The sequence below is a fragment of the Stegostoma tigrinum genome, chromosome 8 (genome assembly GCF_030684315.1).
Source record: "Stegostoma tigrinum isolate sSteTig4 chromosome 8, sSteTig4.hap1, whole genome shotgun sequence".
Lineage (NCBI taxonomy): Eukaryota > Metazoa > Chordata > Chondrichthyes > Orectolobiformes > Stegostomatidae > Stegostoma > Stegostoma tigrinum.
In genome coordinates, this window is record NC_081361.1 from 87,619,858 (window position 1) to 87,640,955 (window position 21,098).

General features: G+C 42.8%; 1 protein-coding gene and 1 long non-coding RNA gene across 7 annotated transcripts in view; one reads left to right on the plus strand and one right to left on the minus strand.

Moving 5' to 3' along the window:
• Positions 1-6,130: 6,130 nt before the first annotated feature.
• Positions 6,131-7,717, minus strand: LOC125456129 (uncharacterized). 3 transcript variants are annotated; one of them, XR_007248399.2, is made up of 3 exons: positions 7,579-7,717; positions 6,851-6,968; positions 6,131-6,721 (listed from the first exon to the last, which is right to left on the minus strand). It is a non-coding gene; the product is annotated as an uncharacterized LOC125456129 (long non-coding RNA). The 3 variants fall into 3 exon arrangements; XR_007248398.2 differs by lacking the exon at positions 7,579-7,717 and adding an exon at positions 7,436-7,529; XR_007248397.2 differs by lacking the exon at positions 7,579-7,717 and having other exon boundaries at positions 6,851-7,231.
• LOC125456128 (zinc finger protein 644-like) overlaps positions 6,728-21,098 on the plus strand; it is a 135,075-nt gene continuing 120,704 nt past the window's right edge. For 2 of the 4 annotated variants that reach the window (XM_059648090.1, XM_048538894.2), the window contains exon 1: positions 7,279-7,386. Coding sequence is in view for 1 of the 4 variants with exons in the window: in XM_059648089.1 (XP_059504072.1) it covers positions 7,040-7,386 (347 nt within the window). In the remaining 3 variants the exon portion in view is untranslated. Of the gene's footprint in view, positions 7,387-21,098 lie in introns of all 4 variants that reach the window. The other 2 variants (XM_059648089.1, XM_059648091.1) reach the window with 2 other exon arrangements.

Below are 21,098 nucleotides of genomic sequence, written 5' to 3' on the forward strand. Positions count from 1 at the left end.
TAGAAAGATAAGAAAAAAGTTAAAAACCAGGACCTCAACAATGGTGATCTCTGGTTTACTTTCAGTGCTATGTGCCAGGATCCTGGGTAAGTGAGCTAAGAATATAAGAATGCTCAATATAGATAAGTGTGAGGTGTTCCATTTTGGAAAGTCAAATTAAGGTAGGAGTTTCATGGTGAGTGGTAGGGCCTTAAAGAGTGTAGTGAAAGAGGGACCTTGGAGTTCAGGTTCACAGTCCTCTGAAAGTGGAGTCACAGGACAGGGTAGTGAAGAAGGCTTTTGGCTCACTGGCCTTCATCAGTCAGCGCATTGAGTATAGGAGTTGGGAAGTTATGTTGCAGTTGCACAGGATGCTGGTGAGGCTGCACTTGGAGTATTGTGTTCAGTTTTGGTAACCTTGCTATAGGAAAGATGTTATTAAATTGGAAAGATTGCAGAAGAAATTTACAAGGATGTTGCTAAGACTCAAGGGACTGTGTTATAGGGAGAGGTTGAAAAAACTAGGACTTCTTTCTTTCGAGCGTAGGAGACTGAGGAGGGATCTTATAGAAGTGATTAAGATCATGAGGGGCATAGATAGGGTGAATGCACTCAGTCTTTTTCCCAGAGTTAGAGAATCAAGGACTAGAGGGCATCAGGTGTAAAGTTAGAGGGGAAAGAATAAATGGGAACCTGAGGGCAACTTTTTTTTACACAGAGGTTGGTATGCAAATGGAATGAGATGCCAGCAGAAGTGGTTGAGATGGGTACAACATTAAAAAGGCATTTGGATGACTACATGGATAGGAAAGATTCAGAAATATATGGGCCAAGTGTAGAGAAATGGTTTTGTCGTGGATTGACATTTTGGTCAGCATAGACCAGTTTGGGCTGAAGGGCCTGTCTCCATGCTGTAGGACTCTATGACTCCATAATATGGGAGAATTCAGCAGGTCTGGCTGCATCTAAGTTTGTTTCTATCACCAATCTTTCTGCTCCCCGAGAACTGGTATCCTATTGGCAGTTTTTAATTTATCTAAGCCTGGAGATAGCAATATGGTCAAGATCCTAGCCACAAAAGGCCTTGTTAAATATTAGAGGTCCTTACACAAGACAACAGGATACCTATTGGAATGATTCATGAACTGCAACTATATAAAGAGACTGAGACTAGGCATAGCATTCCAGCTAAGGCTAAGTAAGGACAAAGGCTTTATTTTATCACATAATTTTAATAAATAATTCACAAATGTCATCATCACTGAAAATAATTATTTAAGTTTTTAATGCTAATCCCTAATTGTTTTAGAGATATGACATAGTTTGCAAGGCAAATTTAGAGAATGATTAAGAGTCAACCACATTATTATGGGTCTGAAGTCACATATGGGTGAGACCAGATAAAGATAGATTTTCTCCTCCATAGGGCATTTGTGAAACATGGTCATGATTAATATTGCCAGCTTTTTATTTCAAATGTAATTATTTAACTGATTTTAAAATCTACCTGCCATGGTGAGATTTGAACTCATCTCAAAGTCATCAGTCCAGGCCTTCAGATTACTGGTTTGGTAACATAACCACTGTTGCCACCATACCTTGTGAAGTGTGATCATTTTTAATCCAAAAGTGTTTTTTTTGCCAGGGATTATTTCAGCTTTGGAGAAAATGACCCTGCTCAATACACAGACTGGTCCCAGGGACAAAACCTTTTCAATTATTGAAGGTAAAATTACTATGGTGTTACTACACAATAGGGTTGCTCTCTCATTAAAGACAGACGACTGGTGGTGGTTTAACCAGAGAGTTAACACACTTCAAGTGGAAGACAGGTTAAGGAGAGTTAGGGTAACCTCAGCTTGTGCAGGAATTGAACGCATGTTATTGGCATCACTCTGTGTCGCAAAGCAGCCATCCAGCCAACTGATCCCCTACTTTACTTTCAATTACTAACCAGAAGCCAACCCTATTAAATGCAGACATTGAGCAACTTTTCCTGTCAACTCCAAACCAGCAAGGGAGACAGTGGCATTGAACAGTTTGATAAGCAAAGAGACAACAGATCCCTTGGAAGGCAGTTCACACATTGTACAAAATTCAATATACATTCAAATTTCTGCCTGGCTGAGTATTGTGGGTGGAGGGACTGGATGTTTATAGATATGGTGCCAATCAAATAAGCTGCTTTGTGCTGGATGGCATCAAGCTTCTTGAGTTTTGTTGGTGCTGCATTCATCCAGCCGAGTGTGGAGTTTTCCATCATGATCTCAACTTTTGATAACAAAGTGTGGAGCTGGATGAACACGGCAGGCCAAGCAGCACCTTATGAGCTCAAAAGTTAACGTTTCAGGCCTAGACCCTTCCAAAATGTCAGCTTTTCTTCTCCTAAGATGGTGCTTGGCCTGCTGTGTTCATCCAGCTCCACACTTTGTTATGTCGGATTCTCCAGCATCTGCAGTTCAACTTGTGCCTTGTAAATGGTGGTCAGGCTTTGGGGAGTCACGAGGTGAGTTAAATGCAACAAGATTCGTGGCTGTGACCTGATCTTGTAGCCACAGTGTTCATAATGATTTGTATTCATAGAATCCCTACAGTGTGGAAACAGGGCCTTTGGTCCAATGAATCCACACTGATCCTTGGAACATCCCACAAAGACCTATCCCCCTATAACCCATCGAAGCTACACATCCCTAAACAATACAGGCAACTTAGCATGGCCAATCCACCTAGCCTGCATATCTTTGGACTGTGGGAGGAAACCAGAGTACCTGGGCGAAACCCACACAGACATGGAGAGAACATGCAAACTCCACGCAGACTGTCACCTGAGGGTGGAATTGAACCCAAGTCCCTGGCGCTGTGAGGCAGCAGTACTAACCACTGAGCCACCGTGCCACTCCTTAGTTCCTAGTCAATTTTAAGCCCCAGATGCTGAAATTCAGGAATTGTACGATTGAGAAATCATTGTATGTCAAGGGCAATGATCAGATTCTCATATTGGAGATATTCATTGCTTGGCACTTACTTGTCACTTGTCAGGCCAAACCTGAATTTTGTCCTGAACTTGTTACATTTGGACACAGATTGCTTCAGTATCTGAAGATTTACAATTTATTTAGAACATTGTGCAATCATCAGTGAACATCCCTACTTCTGACCTTATGACAGGATATTACTGAAGCAGCTGAAGATGGTTAGACCTAGGACACTACCCTGAGGAATTCCTGTACAACCATCCTGGAGCTGAGGTGTCTGACCTCCACCAACCATAACCAGGTTTGTGTCAGGTGTAACCCCAACCAAAAGAGAGTTCTCCCTTAATTCCCATTGACTCCAAGCCTGCTAGCGTTCCTTAATGCCATATTCAGTCAAATACAATTTTGATGTCAAGCACAGTCATTTTCACGTCCCCTTGGGAGCTCAGCATTGAAGCAAAGATATAACATAGTGAGGAATTGAGATACCCTGGCAGAAACCAGGGTGAGCAGGTTATCGCTAAGCAAACATTGCTCAGTAGCACTGTTGATGACACTTGTCATAAATTCACTGATGATTGAGATTAAACTAATAGGGTCAGGTTGGAAGTTCTCACATTGTTGGATAGATGCTTGTGTTATAGCTGTACTAGAACAGCTTGAAGGGAGTGGCAAATCTGGAGTGTACTTCTTCAGTACTATTGTCGCTAGTGATCTTGGGAGGAGGCCAGACGGATCATCTACTTGGCACTCTTGGCTGAAGATTGTTGCAAATGCTTTCGTCCTTTTGCACTAATGTATTATCATTGTTGAGAATGGGGATATTTGTAGATCCTCATCCTGCCAATCACTTTTTAAATTGCACACTACCAGCCATGACCGGATGTGGCAGGTCTGAAGAGCTTTGTTTTTGGAATCACTTAGCTCTGTATATCACTTGCTGCTTACACTGTTTTATCTTGTAGTGGTATTGTTTCGTAGCTTCACCAGGTTAACACCTGATGTGCAAGTAGGCCTGGTTCTGCTCCAGCCTTCTTCATTGAACCAGACTTGATGATAGTGTTGCAGGGATTTGCCCAGGCCATGAGGTTGCCATTGGTGGGTGTACAATTCTGCCGCTGCTGTCAGTCCGCAGTGCATCATGCATGTCTAATCTTGATTTGGGAGATATGTTCAAAGTCTATTTCATTCAGCATGGCGTCAATGATCAATACGAAGGCAGGACTTTGTCTCCATAAGGATTGTGCTGTGGTCAGTCTTATTAATGTTGTCATGACAGATCGCATCTACCGCAGGAAGATCAATGGGAATGAGGTCAAGTACATTTTTCACTCTTGTCGGTTCCATCACTACTTGCCACAGATCTGGTATAGCAGCTATGTTCTTTAGGACTTGACCAACTCAGTCAGTAGTGATGCTTCCATTGGCAATGGACTCTGAAATTGCCTAATCAAAGGACATTCTGTGCCCTTGCCACCTTTAGTTTTTTTTCCAAGTGGTGTTCAGCATAGTACACTGAGTCATCGTCTGAGGTGGGGATCAGTTTGTAGTAATCAGCAGAAGCTTTCCTTGCCCATGTCTGACCTGACATATGAGATTCACAAGGTCTGCTTTCAATGTTGAAAACTCCTGCAGAAACTACCTCCTGACTGTATACCACTGTGTCTCAACATCTGCTGCATTTGTCCTGGTGATGGGACAGGGATAATGATGGTGTTGTCAAGAATGATACATGTAAGGTATGATTCTTTGAGTATGAGCATGTCAGGCTGATAGCTCTCCTAATCTTGGCACTAGCCCTTACATGTTGGTGAGAAGGACTTTGCAGGATCAACAGGCCATTATCATTTCTGGGTGTCTTGGTTGATGCCGGATGGTCTGTCTAGTTTTATTCTCTTTTTTTAAAGTTAGAGACAACAGAGTCCATTGCTAGTGGTACTTAAGAGGAAACCACATTTCTGTGGCTCTGTAGGCCAGATCACGTTTTCTCTTTCTGAATGATGTTTGTGAACTAGATAAGTTTTGATGACAATAGTTTTTTGGCCATCACTCAGATATTTATTGCATTCAAATTCCACCATTTGCCATGGTGGAATTTGAATCCAGGTCCTTAGTACAATACCTGGGTTTCTGGATTACCAATCTCAGTGACAATACCATCACCTCCTTTCTGACATTTTGAAAACTGAGGAAATGTTTACCTCATTCACTATTTTGATAAATGCTTCATAAAGTGAACTGAAATGTGGGACAGGACCCTTTTCTGGCCATGTTGGGTCTTCCTGATATATCCTACTTTAAGTAGCTAAATAGTACATATCTAATCATCCCTCTTTATTACTGACAACAAACTACTAGGCCTAAAGGTATCCTATTCTGTCTTATCTCCCTCATTAAAAAAGGAATATTAGTCTTCTTCCAGTCTATGGGGGAGGTGGGGGGGTGGTTGGTTTAGCTTGGGGAGGGTTGCAAGAAGGGTGTTAGGAGACCCTTATCCTGTTTCCTTGAGACCCACTGGATGGATATCCTTTCAATGATCTACTGTTTTATGTCAAGGTTCTTAATTCTAAAATAATATTGTTTTTAATATTAACAATGTTAATTAGTGACATTGTTGAATTCTACTGGTTAAGCATCATCCTCAAAAGTGAAAATTGATACAAGGTACTCATTTAATATTTTTGACATACCAAAATCCATCCATATTCTTTCCCTGTAGTTATTTCAATGATCTTCAAAAGTGAAAATTGACACAAGTTACTCATTTAATATTTTCGACATACCAAAATCCATCCGTATTCTTTCCCTGTAGTTATTTCAATGATTGAATATGGGTGATTGAAATCCTGATATAACACTTTTTTCCCATTACTATCACAATTGTTCAAAATCTTCTTTTCCATTAAACTTTTTAGCTGCTTTTGGAATTGGAAATTTGGAATTGTGTTTGTATTACTTTAATTTGTTTATGTGAATTTCCATTTAAAATGGTGGTGCTGTCTTACACAGCTGAAGCTTGGTCCATGCCTGTGGAGTTGCATTATTTTGCTTGCACTATGTTCTAAGTAGCTAAACATGGAAGCAATTTATCTCTTCGCTGAAAGAAAATTCATGTAAACAGTGGTATTGTTGAGTAGGACGTATACGATGTGAAGAAATGCAACCAAAACAATGGCTGAAAACAACCATTTTATTTGCAAAGGACTGTAACGATAAATGGCAAACAGATCAATAAAAATGATATGCTGGGAATCTACTGGTGAAAGATCGAGTGCTGGAGTTTAGCGAGGAATCATGCCTGAACTGTAGATAAGCAGTTAAAATCGTTTGTCAACAATTTCCGAGAACGTGTTGTCCAGCACTAGCAGCCAGAGAGCCAAGAGTCATGGAGTCAGCAGTATTCCGGTAAACATCTTCCGGAATATTAATTAAGACATTCTTTGCAACGGCCTCTTTGCAAAACATCCACGCAACTATTAAAATAACCGCACGTTTCAACGATCTTCCCATGTGTGGTGATGAAAGATTGATTTGTTTTAAAAAGGCTCGACAGATGTTTACTTTATTCACTCCCCAAAAGACAAACTGTTATTTGGTCCCTTTCTCCTGAAGGCCTGGTTTCCCAGTGTCCCATGGGGCGCTGGCCCAATTGGCCATTGATTATTACTTTTCTTGCAGCGTCGAGTTTCCTTCGAGTTGACACCTGCCTTGTTGATCTGATGGGAGTTCATTCCCATTTTGTTTTTCTTCAGACAGGAAACCGGGTGCTGCGAGAAAAACGAGCAGTGGTTTTTGTTTTGACCTCTTTCCACTCCCTGACCCCCCCCCCAACACACAAACCATCCAAAATATTTCTTTTCCAGTGAGTGAATAGTCAGAATCCTGCTCTCTCTCACCTGGTCAGGAAGCCGACACCATTTCCACGCTTTCCTGAAGCCCCAGCTGCCACTTATGTATGTTTAAAAAGAAACAGCGACAACAGAGAGAGGCGGCTGTGAGAGGAAGGCGCCTCCACTGGCGGAGGGAAAGGAGGAAGGCGGTTGTCGTTGGGGGGGTGGGGGGAGAAAAACAGGAGACGGTTGGTGATGGTGGTGGAAGAACAAACACGCACTTGGCGGGGACAAAGGACTGCGCCCGCTCGCGTTTCTGACAGGAAGCCGACCATCGGGCTGTACCCAGCCGATACCAGCAAAACCCCCACTTTCCCCCCGTCACACACCAACCCGGTTGCCGCGGGCAGGGCTCAGCAACGGCCGGCGTCCCACCGCCCCCTTTCTTTTAACCTCCCCTCCCCCCAACCTCCCGCCTTCACCATCTCCGGGCACAATAGCGAGCAAAATGGCGGCCGTGCCTGGATGGATGGAGGACGAGCGCTGACAATAAAAACCCGGCCCGCCGCTCCTCCGCGCACTCCCTTGTGCCAAAATAAAAGGTACGTGCGTGTGTGTTTTTTTTCCTCCTTCCCGTCGCAATAAGCTCACCGACAGTAGAGAGAGAGCGGTGGATGGGGGTGGGGGAGGACGACGATCGGTTGGGAGTTTTGCTTTTTTTTGCTTGCCATCCATTCCACCACCAATCCCCCCTCCCCCCTCCTTTCTCTCTCCCTCTCTCTCTTCCCCCCCACCTCCTTGGTTGTTGGGTTGTAGTTTGGACCCAGCGATTCGACAGCGTGACAGACAATTCAGGCGGGACGGGGCACACACTACTTGCATGTCTTCCTTTGCCACGCAACATGGCATCTCGGACCAATTCTTCCACCCCGTCCCCTCCCCCAATCTTGGGTTTTATCATGCTAGTTCCCACTACTCCAACAACAAAAGTTGGGTTACCCCTTTTTCAATGTCAATTTTTGAGCTTTGTGCAGTTCTTTAATTTGAATAGGTTCTGCTCTGCACTGCGACTCATCCACACGCATAAACTGAACACTGGCATTGATTGTGGGCAAAATGGGGGAAAGCATGTCAGGAGTGTGTTGTAGGAATTGAAAGGAACTGTGCTGTGCTTCAAAGTCTATGACTCCAAACTGGATTGTCTGCCTTTAAACTTGCTCTTATTTGTTTTGTATGGTGTTTGGTGGCGTTTGTTACCAAATCCAAGGTCAATGATGTACAATACCACTAATCTTTGGATTCTATGTAAGGCAACTGAAGTTTTTTTTTCCAAATGCCATCATAGAATAATGGCTGTACAATGGATCCCAAGTAACTTAAATCTAGAGGAACTTTAACATAGTGTCATGAATTTATGTTTTTGAATTCTTGCATAAAATTTCTAAATAGCTGTAAATTTTGAAATTTTGCCCCCTCCTTTTTGATATACTTTAATCAGTTGCAGTTTATGATAAGCCCTTCAAGGGACACTAAAATTTTTTCCAACTATTTCATAACTAATGGTTATGTGGAGTTGGGTGCAGGACAAGTGCATTAGATCCAGAAATACAAGAGTCTGATGCTGTCTAATCTTGGTTTTTGTTTTTTTTTGTGTACTGAGGCTGATTTTCCTGAATTTAACTTAATAGTGCAAGATTCTTGTAGGACCTTTAACTTGCTTTCTGTGGCATGTTGTCACAATAATATTCAGTGTGCTTTAAATATTTGTAAGCTATCTTTGGCCAAGGAGTCTACAAATACTCTTTTGAAAGCCTCCATAATAATTGGTTTCCAGTATGAGCATTTGGCCTGCATTCATTTTGCATGTAATTTTGTAGTTATTTTAATGTCTAGTTTAAAAGACGTATAATCTTGTCCATTAAACATTTCAAGCTGGATTATTTTCTCACACACTGTAACCCAGCTGGGTGTGAATAACACAGAATTGTCACCACCATTTAATTAAACTTAGCTGATTTGCTCTATAAATAGAGTAATAAAGTTTTTGTTTGTCCTTTTGAGTCATCTGAGGTGTTTAATAGGGTTCGGGCAGGTAACTACTGAGGTGATCTAGACCTGGAAAGTTCTGTTGCAAAAGGATACAGCAGATAATTGATGACGACAAAGTGTGGAGCTGGATGAACACAGCAGGCCAAGCAGCATCTTAGGAGCACAAAAGCTGACGTTTCGGGCCTAGACCCTTCATCAGAAGTTGTGCTCCTAAGATGCTGCTTGGCCTGCTGTGTTCATCCAGCTCTACACCCTGTTATCTCGGAGCTTTGGACAAGTTGGTTTTGGAATCCTGTCCAACATCTACCTGAAGCAGAGGGAAAATTCCTATTTTCAAAGGAAGCCACAATGTTTATTTTTGGTTTGTTGTTCCATGTACATGGATTCTGAATGAGTTTCTCCCAGGAGTCTTAAATTGTTGACATGAAAACTCTTAAGTGGAATTTTTAGATTAGCCAAATGAAGCACTACAAGGACAATGTGAAAGCACAGAGCTGGCTGAAGCTCTCCATAGAAGCTTTGCATTGGTAAGCAAACAAAGTTTTATAAAAGTAAGTATAAGTAAATGTGGTATAAGGACTTGGAAGTTGTACATATCCAAATTGTATTGGTTTATACCTGATGGAATGATCTGTAAACACTTTTAAAATTTGTCAAGCTTTGTGATGAACAACTGTTAATGTTCAGCATAGACCTATTCTATCTAGTTTTTTCTAATTAAAAGTTGGGAAGAATCTGAAGTTGGATCTATGATTACAACTTGGCTGATTTAATACAAAATATGTCATATTGCTTTGTATTGGATCTGCTTAAAAGTATTCATGATGGAAAAGTGCATGTCTGTGCCTCCTCAAATACTAAGTTCTTACTTTAATGCACATTGGCTTGATTTCACGTTATAATATTCCTCTGCAATGTCTTGTGTAGGAACATGTTAAAATGGTTATTTTGCTCAATGATTTCACTTTTGTATGGTTTGGATTTTGCCATTATGTTGACAAAGAAATCATCAGTAGGAGTAAATTTACTGCAGATCCTGGAAGCTGTACTGAAAACAACAAATGCTGCAAATTGCAGTGGGTCAGGCAGCATCGGTAGAGATAGAGCAAGCTAATGTTTTGAGACTAGGTGACTCTTCATAAGAGTTGACATGAAATGAGGAGTGAGCAGCAGTTATGCAATAGAAGAGTAGTGGAGTGCTGGTGGAGAAAGCATGCTGATTAATTGATTGGAATGTGAGAATGGCAAAATGGTGGTGTGTCCAACTGCCAAGCTAGAAAGAACAGATGGCCCCGGTGGAGTGGAGGGGGGAGGGGAGAGAGGTCACGGTGACAGAGAATACCACATGTAAAGCGAAAAGAAATGGGAGTGGGTTCACAATCTGGAGGCGCAGAACTCAATATTAAGTCCACAAGGTTGTAAAGTGCGTGGTTTGAAGACGAGATGTTGTTCCTTCAGTTTGCACTATGATTCGATGGAGCATTGCAGCATGCCGAGGACAGACATGTGGCCATGCAAGTCGTTAAAACGACTGGCCAAGGGAAGATTGGGGGTCCTACTTAAGCATGGAGTGGAAGTCTTCTGCAACATGGTCACCCAGTCTACATTCATCAGTGTTCGCTGTTATAAAATGGACAGTTAAGTTCTGAAAACCATGTGCACGGCTAAAGGAAGAAATCTAGTTAGAATTTGCTGTAATTTGATTCTGTTCTTTTCAGTACATTGCACTGTTGAAGTTCCTGCATGCAGCAGTTAACGAAAATAATTACAATTAAAAGAATTTGCCTTTTTACAGTGTTAGTCTTGGTGTAAACAAAACTCTTAAAAGTTGTGGTAAAGGAGCTTTTAATGGGGCAATTCTTTCATAATTACCAATGAGAACTTCTGTTTTCAAATATGGAATTTCATAATGATGTTTAAAAATTTATTTGATGTTTCAGTTATCTTAATCTGGTTTATGTCTGACCATTTGGATTATTCATTAAGGGAACAGATTTGTTGAAGTCAAATTGTGCACAACTAAGTTTTGGAGAGTAGTGGGAAAGGTTGATTAAGATGACGTGGTGTTCATGGACCTCCGGACAGCATTTGACAAAGTGACACATAGGATTTCCAGGAATGTTAAATAAAAGAGAGATGGCTGTAACATGGATAAGGAGTTGGTTATTTTAGGATGGGAGGAAAGTGTACAAAGATCTGTATGGAATGGCACTAGAGCTATTGCTTTTCTTGTATCTTCCATTAATGGCCTAAATTTTGGGTGTGAAGGGCATAATTTAAAAGTATCAAGATGGTACAAAACGTGGAAACTTTATGATATTTGATAATGATTGATCTCAGGAGGACCATAGGCAGGTGAAATGGGTAGGTTTGTTGTTGAACTGTGAAATGGAAATGTGTGCTTTTCAGTAGCAAGAATGAAGAGAGGCAATATACATTAAAGGGTGCAATTCCAGAGGAGGTGTAGGAACAAAGAGACCTTTGCACAAACTGCTGAAGTTGGGAGGGTACTCCATACCTTCTTTATAATATAAACAGAGGGATAATGAACTTTCAACTTGTGTACTGTGTTCAATGCGAGGTACCATCTTTTTGGAAGAAAGTGAAGGTATTGTGGGAAGTACAGAAAATGTCGGAATGTTTGTTGTGACAAGGGTCTTCGTTTATATAGATTTGACAAGTTGATGCTTTCTCTAAAGAAGAGAAGGTTGAGAGCTTTGATTAACGGTGCTGTAAATCATGATGGACCTGTTTAGATAAACTAATCCCATTAGCAGAAGGATTGAGAATCTGATTATTGTAATACAATGAGTAAAACGGGTAAATTTGGAGCCTGGATTAGTACATAGAACTATGATTTTGTAGCCATTAAACAAACTCGATTCAGAGAAGGGCAGGACTGGCAGCTCAGTTTAGATGTTTCAGGCTTGTTAGAGAGGACTGCGTAAGGAGTGGGGTGTAGCATTACTGATGTCACAGTTGTGATGAGAGGACATCTTGGTGGGGGACAGGGGGAATCATCCACTGAGGCCATATGAATAGAACTCAGGAAAAGGGTGCAGTCACTGATGGGGTTATATTGTATGCCTTGCAATAGCCAGTGGGAGTCAGAGGAACAGATATGTAGGCACATGGTGGAAAGATGTGAAAAGAGTGTTTCAGTAGCTAATTTTGACTCCCTTAGATGGGTCAGAATAAGGAGAGGCTGGATAGGCTGGGACTTTTTTCTCCAGAGTGATGAGGTGTGACCTTGTAGAAGTTTATAAAATCATGAGGGGCATAGAGAAAGTTAATAGCAAAGGTCTTTTTCCTAGGGTAGGATAATTTAAAAACTGGAGGACATATTCTTAAGATGAGAAGGGAGAGATTTAACCATTTTAACCCCACCCTCCCAATTCCTTAGACAACATGTCCATCCTGGGCCTCCTGCAGTGCCATAATGATGCCACCCGAAGGTTGCAGGAACAGAACTGATATTCCACTTGGAACCCTGCAGCCCAGTGGTATCAATGTGGATTTCACAAGCTTCAAAAATCTCCCCTCCCCCCCCCCCCCCCCCCCCCCCCCAACTGCATCCCAAAACCAGCCCAGGTTGTCCCCGCCTCCCTAACCTGTTCTTCCTCTCACCTATCCCCTCCTCCCCCCCCCTCGAGCCGCACCTCCATTTCCTACTGACTAACCTCATCCCACCTCCTTGACCTGTCCGTCTTCCCTGGACTGACCTATCCCCTCCCTACCTCCCCACCTATACTCTCCTCTCCACCTATCTTCTTTTCTCTCCATCTTCTGTCTGCCTCCCCCTCTCTCCCTATTTATTCCAGAACCCTGTCCCCATCCCCCTCTCTGATGAAGGGTCTAGGTCCGAAACGTCAGCTTTTGTGCTCCTGAGATGCTGCTTGGCCTGCTGTGTTCATCCAGCTTCACACTTTATTATCTAAGAGAAAGTTGGCGTTGGGTGTCTTGAAAGATATTAAGTTAGTTCAGTCCTTGGGGCCTGATAGAGTCAATCCCAGGATACTGAGGGAGACAAAGGAGAAGATTTCTAGGCCTTTGACAGAGACCTTTGTATTTTCTTTAGCTACAGGTAAAAGTCCCAGAACATAAGAACTAGGAGCAGGAGTAGGCATTAATACCCCTCGAGCTTGTTCTGCTGTTCAGTAAGATCATGGCTGATTGTTTTGTGGGCTGAGCTCCGCTCAACTGCCTGCTCGCCGTAACCTTAATTCCTTTACTGTTCAAAAATTCTGCCTACCTTTTGCCTCAAAAACATTCAACAAGGTAGCCTCAGTTGCTTTACTGGGCAAAGATTTCCACAGATTTACAACCCTTCGGCAGAAGAAGTTCCTCCTCAACTCAGTCCTCCATCTGCTTCCCCAATTCTGGTCTCACTAATAACCACCCTGCTTCTATCTTATCTATTCCCTTCTCAATTTTCCTTATGTAAGATCCCTCCCAAACCTTATAAATTCCAATGAGTCAACCGGGACAATGTTCAATCTCTCCTCCAAAGCCAACCCTATCAATTCCAGGATCAACCTCCTCTGCACCCTCTCCAGTGCTTGTGCATCCTTTCTCACGTAAGAAGACTGTAACTGCACAGAACACCTGTTCTGGCCTCTCAGAACCTCCGTTTTTTAAACTCCGTTCCTCTAGCAATGAAGGACAACGTTCCATGTGCTGCACCTGCAAACCAGTGTTTTGAGATTTATGCACAAGGATGCCTGGTCCCTCTGCCCAGTAGCATGCTGCAATTTTTCACCATTCCATAAGACCATAAGACATAGGAGTGGAAGTAAAGCCATTTGGCCCATCAAGTCCGCTCCACCATTTAAATCATGGCTGATGGGCATTTTAACTCCACTTCCCTGCACTCTCCCTGTAGCCCTCGATTCCTTGTGAGATCAAGAATTTGTCGATCTCTGCTTGAAGGCATCTAATGTCACAGCCTCCACTGCACTCCGTGGCAATGAATTCCACAGGCCCACCACGCTCTGGCTGAAGAAATGTTGTCTCATTTCTGTTTTAAGTTTACCCCCTCTAATTCTAAGGCTGTGCCCACAAGTCCTAGCCTCCCTGCCTAACGGAAACAACTTCCCAGCATCCACCCTTTCTAAGCCATGCATTATCTTGTAAGCTTCTATTAGATTTCCCCTCAACCTTCTCAACTCTAATGAGTACACTCCCAGGATCCTTAGCCGTTCATCGTACGTTAAACCTACCATTCCAGGGATCATCCGTGTGAAGCTCCGCTGGACACGCTCCAGGGCCAGTGTGTCCTTCCTGAGGTGTGCGGCCCAAAATTGGACACAGTATTTTAAATGGGGCCTAACTAGAGCTTTATAAAGCCTCATAAGCACATCACTGCTTTTATATTCCAACCCTCTTGAGATAATCGACAACATTACATTTGCTTTCTTAATCATGGACTCTACCTGCAAGTTAACCTACAGAGAATCCTGGACCAACACTCCCAGATCCCTTTGTACTTCTGCTTTACAAATTTTCTCACCATTTAGAAAATAGTCCATGCCTGTATTCTTTTTTCCAAAGTGCAAAAATTCACTTTTGCTCACATTTGAATTTCATCAGCCATTTCCTGGACCACTCTCCTAAACTCTCTAAATCTTTCTGCAGCCTCCCCACCTCCTCAGTACTACCTACTACAGTCCACCTATCTTCGTATCTTCGGCAAACTTCGCCAGAATGCCCCAGTCCCTTCATCCAGATCATTAATGTATAAGGTGAACAGCTACGGCCCCAACACTGAACCCTGTGGGACACCACTTATCACCAGTTGCCATTCCGAAAAAGATCCTTTTATCCCAACTCTCTGCCTTCTGTCAGACAGCCAATCCTCAATCCAAGCCAGTAGCTCACCTCGAACACCATGGGCCCTGACCTTGCTCAGCAGCCTCCCGTGAGGCTCTGTGTCAAAGGCCTTTTGGAAGTCTAGATGGATAACATCTACTGGGTTTCCCTGGTCTAACCTACTTGTTAACTCTTCAAAGAATTCTAACAGGTTGGTCAGGCATGACCTCCCCTTACTAAATCCATGTTGACTTGTTCTAATCTGACCCTGCACTTGCGGAAATTTAGAAATCTCATCCTTGACAATGGATTCTAGAATTTTACCAACTACCGAGGTTAGGCTAATCGGCCTATAATTTTCCATCTTTTGCCTTGATCCTTTCTTAAACAAAGGGGTTACAACAGCAATTTTCCAATCATCTGGGACTTTCCCAGGCTTCAGTCACTTTTGAAAAATCATAACCAAAGCCTCCGCTATTTCCTCAGCCTCCTCCCTCAGAAATCTAGGATGTAGCCCATCAGGGCCAGGAGATTTATCAATTTTTAGACCTTTTAGCTTTTCTAGCACTTTCTCTTTTGTAATGCCTACCATACTCAACTCTGCCCCCTGACTCTCCCCATTTGTTGGCATACTACTCATGTCTTCCACTGTGAAGACTGACGCAAAGTACTTATTCAGTTCTTCAGCTGTTTCCTTATCTCCCATCACTAGCCTTCCAGCATCAATTCGGAGCGGCCCAATGTCTACTTTTGTCTCTTGTTTGCTTCTTATGTATTGAAAGAAGCTTTTACTGTCACTTCTTCTAATATTACTAGCTAGCGTACCTTCATATTTGATCCTCTCCTTCCTTATTGCTCTCTTTGTTATCCTCTGTTTGTTTTTGTAGCCTTCCCAATTCTCTGATTTCCCAGTGCTCTTGGCCACTTTATAGGCTGTCTCTTTTTCTTTGATATAATTCCCGACTTCCTTTGTCAGCCATGGCTGTCTAATCCCACCCTGGATAATCTTTCTTTTCTTTGGGATGAACCTCTGTACCATGTCCTCAATTACACCCAGAAACTCCTGCCATTGTTGCTCTACTGTCTTCCCTGCTAGGCTCTGCTTCTAGTTGATTTTCGTCAGTTCCTCTCTCATGCCCCTGTAATTACCTTTATTTAACTGTAACACGATTACATCCGATTTTGCCTTCTCTCTTTCAAACTGCAGACTGAACTCTACCTTATTATGATCGCTGCCTCCTAAGTGTTCCCTTACTTTAAGGTCTTTTGTAAAGTCAGGCTCATTACATAACACTATGTCCAGAATAGTCTGCTCTCTTGTGGGCACCATCACAAGCTGTTCCAAAATGCCATCCTGCAAACATTCCATGAATTCCCTTTCTTTGGATCCACCGGCAACATTATTCACCCATCCACCTGCATATTTAAGTCTCCCACGATCACCGTGACCTTGCCTTTCTGACATGCCCTATCTATTTCCTGGTGCATCTTGCGCCCCTGGTCCTGAGCACTGTTAGGAGGTGTGTACATAACTCCCATTATGGTTTTTTTTTTGCATTTGTGGTTTCTCAACCCCACCCACACAGACTCCACGTCCTCTGACCCTATGTCATTCAGTGCCATAGATTTAATTTAGTTCTTAACTAACAAGGCAACCCTGCTCCCTCTGCTCACCTCCCTGTCTTTTCGATATGTCGTGAATCCTTGGATGTTTAACTGCCAGTCCTGAACTCCCTGCAACCATGTCTTTGTGATGCCTACCACATCATGGTCATTCAAGATGATTTGTGTGGTTAATTCATCTACTTTGTTGCAAATACTACGAGCATTTAGATAAAGTGCCTTAACGCTAACTTTCTTATCATTATTAGAGAGATTGGAAATCCTAACATGTCTTAAGCTGTCCTTCCTTTTTGCTGTATTCCTAGTCTGCCTCGAGCTTAAACCCACCTGTACACATGCTATCCTGTTGCTAATCTTTCCATTTAACTCCATACTCCCTGTCTCTTTCATTTTCCCCTTCCCCCTGACTCAGAAGTTTAAAGTCCTACTGACCACCCTATTTATCCTTTTCGCTGGAACACTGGTTCCAGATAGGTTCAGGTGGAGACTGTCCCAACGGTACAGATTCCCCCCCACCCCCCCCACCAGTTCCAAAACTGATGCCAAATAATAGTACATTTTTCTGTTATTCCTACAGAAATGAATGACCTCACATTTACCAACATTGAACTCTGTCTGCACGATCCTTGCCCAGTCACTTAATGTATCTGTATCTGTCTGCACACTTTGCTGTACCATTCAGCTTGGTCTCATTTGTGAACTTTAACTTGGCCCCCAACTGTAAGGCATCTATTCAAATTGTAAACAATTGCGGTACCAACTCTGATCCCTGAGGCACACCACTTGCCACTAATTGTCAACTAGAAAATCACCCACTTATCCCCAGTTTTTGCTTTCTGTAAGTTAACCAATAATAGAACATAGAACATAGAAAAGTACAGCACAGAACAGGCCCTTCAGCCCACGATGTTGTGCCGACCATTAATCCTCATGTATGCACCCTCAAATTTCTGTGACCATACGCATGTCCAGCAGTCTCTTAAATGTCCCCAGTGACCTTGCTTCCACAACTGCTGCTGGCAACGCATTCCATGCTCTCACAACTCTCTGTGTAAAGAACCCGCCTCTGACATCCCCTCTATACTCTCCTCCAACCAGCTTAAAACTATGACCCCTCGTGCTAGCCATTTCTGCCCTGGGAAAGTCTCTGGCTATCAACTCTATCTCTGCCTCTCATTATCTTGTATACCTCAATTAGGTCCCCTCTCCTCCTCCTTTTCTCCAATGAAAAGAGTCCGAGCTCAGTCAACTTCTCCATAAGATAAGCCCTCCAGTCCAGGCAGCATCCTGGTAAACCTCCTCTGAACCCTCTCCAAAGCATCCACATCTTTCCTATAATGGGGCGACCAGAACTAGATGCAGTATTCCAAGTGCGGTCTAACCAAAGTTTTATAGAGCTGCAACAAGATCTCACGGCTCTAAAACTCAATCCCCCTGTTAATGAAAGCCAAAACACCATATGCTTTCTTAACAACCCTGTCCATTTGGGTGGCCATTTTAAGGGATCTATGTATCTGCACACCAAGATCCCTCTGTTCCTCCACACTGCCAAGAATCCTATCCTTAATCCTGTACTCAGCTTTCAAATTCGACCTTCCAAAATGCATCACCTCGCATTTATCCAGGTTGAACTCCATCTGCCACCTCTCAGCCCATCTCTGCATCCTGTCAATGTCCCGCTGCAGCCTACAACAGCCCTCTACACTGTCAACGACACCTCCAAACTTCGTGTCGTCTGCAAACTTGCCGACCCATCCTTCAACCCTCTCATCCAAGTCATTAATAAAAATTACAAACAGTAGAGGCCCAAGGACAGAGCCCTGTGGAACACCACTCACCACTGACTTTCAGGCAGAATATTTTCCTTCTACTACCACTCGCTGTCTTCTGTTGGCCAGCCAATTCTGTATCCAGGCAGCTAAGTTCCCCTGTATCCCATTCCTCCTGACCTTCTGAACGAGCCTACCATGGGGAACCTTATCAAATGCCTTACTGAAGTCCATATGCACCACATCCACAGCTCGACCCTCATCAACCTTTCTAGTCACATCCTCAAAGAACTCGATAAGGTTTGTGAGGCATGACCTGCCCCTCACAAACCCATGCTGACTGCATTTAATCAAGCCATGCTCTTCCAGATGGTCATAAATTCTATCCCTCAGAATCCTTTCTAACACCTTGCAGACGACAGACATGAGACTTACTGGTCTGTAATTGCCGGGGATTTCCCTATTTCCTTTCCTGAAGAGAGGAATTACATTTTCCTCTCTCCAGTCCTCAGGTACGACTCCAGTGGGGAGCGAGGATGCAAAGATCTTCGCAAGTGGCAAAGCAATTGCATTTCTCGTTTCCAAAGCAGCCAAGGACAAATCTGGTCCGGGCCTGGCGACTTGTCAATCTTAATGTTTGACAAAATTTTCAGCACATCAGCTTCCTCTATCTCTATCCATTCCAGCATGCACACCTGCTCTTCAAAGGTTTCATTCACTACAAAGTTCGTTTCTTTCGTAAAGACAGAAGCAATGTATCCATGTTAATACATAACCTGCAACACCAAGTCTCTTCATCTTGTGCGGCAGCCTTGTGTGATGTACCTTGTTGGATGCCTTCTGGAAATCCAGAGATGCCACATTCACTGGTTCTCGAAGACTGGAGAATGGCCAGTGCTGTTCATTTGGTTAAGAAGAGCAACAGGAAGATCAGGAGACCACAGGCAGGTGAACCATACGTCAGTGATAGGGACCGTATTGCAGCAGATTCTTATGGACGGGATTTATTTGCGTTTGGATTAGAACGGATGTACTAGGGATAGTTTTGGGAGATTGGCCCACAAATTTGTTTGAATTTTTTAAGTGACAAAGATGGTTGAGAATAAGCCAGTGGATAGTGTCTATATGAACTTTATTAAAGTATTTAACAAGGCCCCTCATGGCAGGCTGGTCCAGAAGATTAAGTCACATGGAATCCACGATGAGTTGGTAACTGAATTGGTTTGCCTGTAGACAGAAGGGAGACAGGTATGCAGGGGTGTTTTTCAGTTTGGAGGTCTGTGACCAGTGAAACTCTGCATGGGTCAGTGCTGAGACCCCAGTTGTTTGTAATATAAATAATTTGGATGAAAATATCGATGATCTGATTCAGGAGTTTGCAGGCAACATGAAAGTTGGTAGAATTATAGATAGTGAGGAAGGTTTTAAAAGGAGGTCAAATGGAAGAGGAAAGTATACGGTAGATGCAGGGCCCTTAGGAACATTGCACAGGGGGATTAAGTCCCTGGCTGTCCGTGGCTCCTGAAAGTGGCAACGCAAGTGGATAAGGTGGTTAAAAAGGGCATGTGGTAGGTTTGCTTTAATCAGCTCGGGCACTGAATATAAAAGTTGGCGAGTCATGTTACAGCTGGATAAAAATTCATTCAGGCTACATTTGGAGTGCAGTTTGGGTTGCCATACCACAGGAAGGATGTGGAGGCTTTGGAGAGTATTCAAAGGAGGTTTATCAAGGCCTAGTGTGTTAGCTGTAAGGAGAGATTGAACAAACTTGGCTTATTCTTACTAGATTGTTGGAGGCTGAAGGGCGACCTGACAGCAGTATATAACTTCTGAGAGGTATAAATTTAAGGTGAGAAGGGGAAACTTAAAGTAGACATTCATGGCCAGTTTTATTTTAGCGTAAGGTAGGTGCCTGGAACACGCTGCCGGGGGGTGGATGGTAGAAGCAGGTGCATAGCGATATTTAAGGTAGCATTTAGACACATGAACACGCAAGGAATAGAGGGATACGGACCACGTGCAGGCAGATGGGATTAGTTTATAATGGTTTCATGGTTAGCATGGTGGGTCAAGGGGAATGTTCCTTTGCTGTATTCTTCTTTTATTCTAGGATACCAATAAACGTGGATGGCAAGAGAGCGAATGTTGACATGAGGGTTTTTTAAACATGCCGGGCAGTTAGGGCCTGGAATGTGTTCAGCATGCAGTTGAAGTAGAATCTACCATGGTTTTCAAAAGGAACTGGATAACTGCCTGAAGAGAGGAAGAATTTTTAGGTCTGCAGGGGAGAGACAGCAGAGCAGGGACAAGATAAATTGCCCCAGCAGAGTGATGACATGGTTGGAATGGGCTGCACTGATTCTGTGATAATTAGTGCATGTTGAATACTGCTTTGCTGGCTTTAAGAATATTTTGAGAAAATTGACTCACTTTGATAGCATTGCTGCTGTCGGATGTATGGAGATGCCTTTGGCTTGGCACCAGATTTCAACTCACTTTGAGGCAGAAGAAATCCACGTCACAGAGAATGCTAGATCTTTTTTGTTTGGTAGCTTTTTTCAGGTGAGCGGCTTGTCTCTTTGTAACTCTGTAAAATCCAGTGATTAACATAAGCGAAGGAAAAGCATTAGAAAAATGTAAGGAGCTGAAAGCTGACAAATTTCAAGAACATGATGGCCTTCATCCTAGGGTTCTAAAAAAAAGGGCAACTGCAGAGGTGGTGGATGTAGTTGTTATTAGTTTGTAAAATTTTCTAGCTTCTAGAACGAGCCTAGCAGTTTGACAGTTGGCAAATATAACCTTCTTCTTAAGAAAGAGGAGAGAGCAAATGGCGACCTACAGGCCAGTTCAACTAATTACCAATCTCATTGGGATATGCTGAAAACTATCAAAAATTGATATTGTGGATATAAAAGCAGGGCATTATTTTCGATCAAATCAACATGGTTTCACCAAAGGGAAATTGGATTGACAAATTAACATGTTTTTTGAGATATCTTATTGGGTGGATAAAAGAGAACAGCTAAGATAATTTACAAAAGCCATTAGATAAGTTGCACAACAAT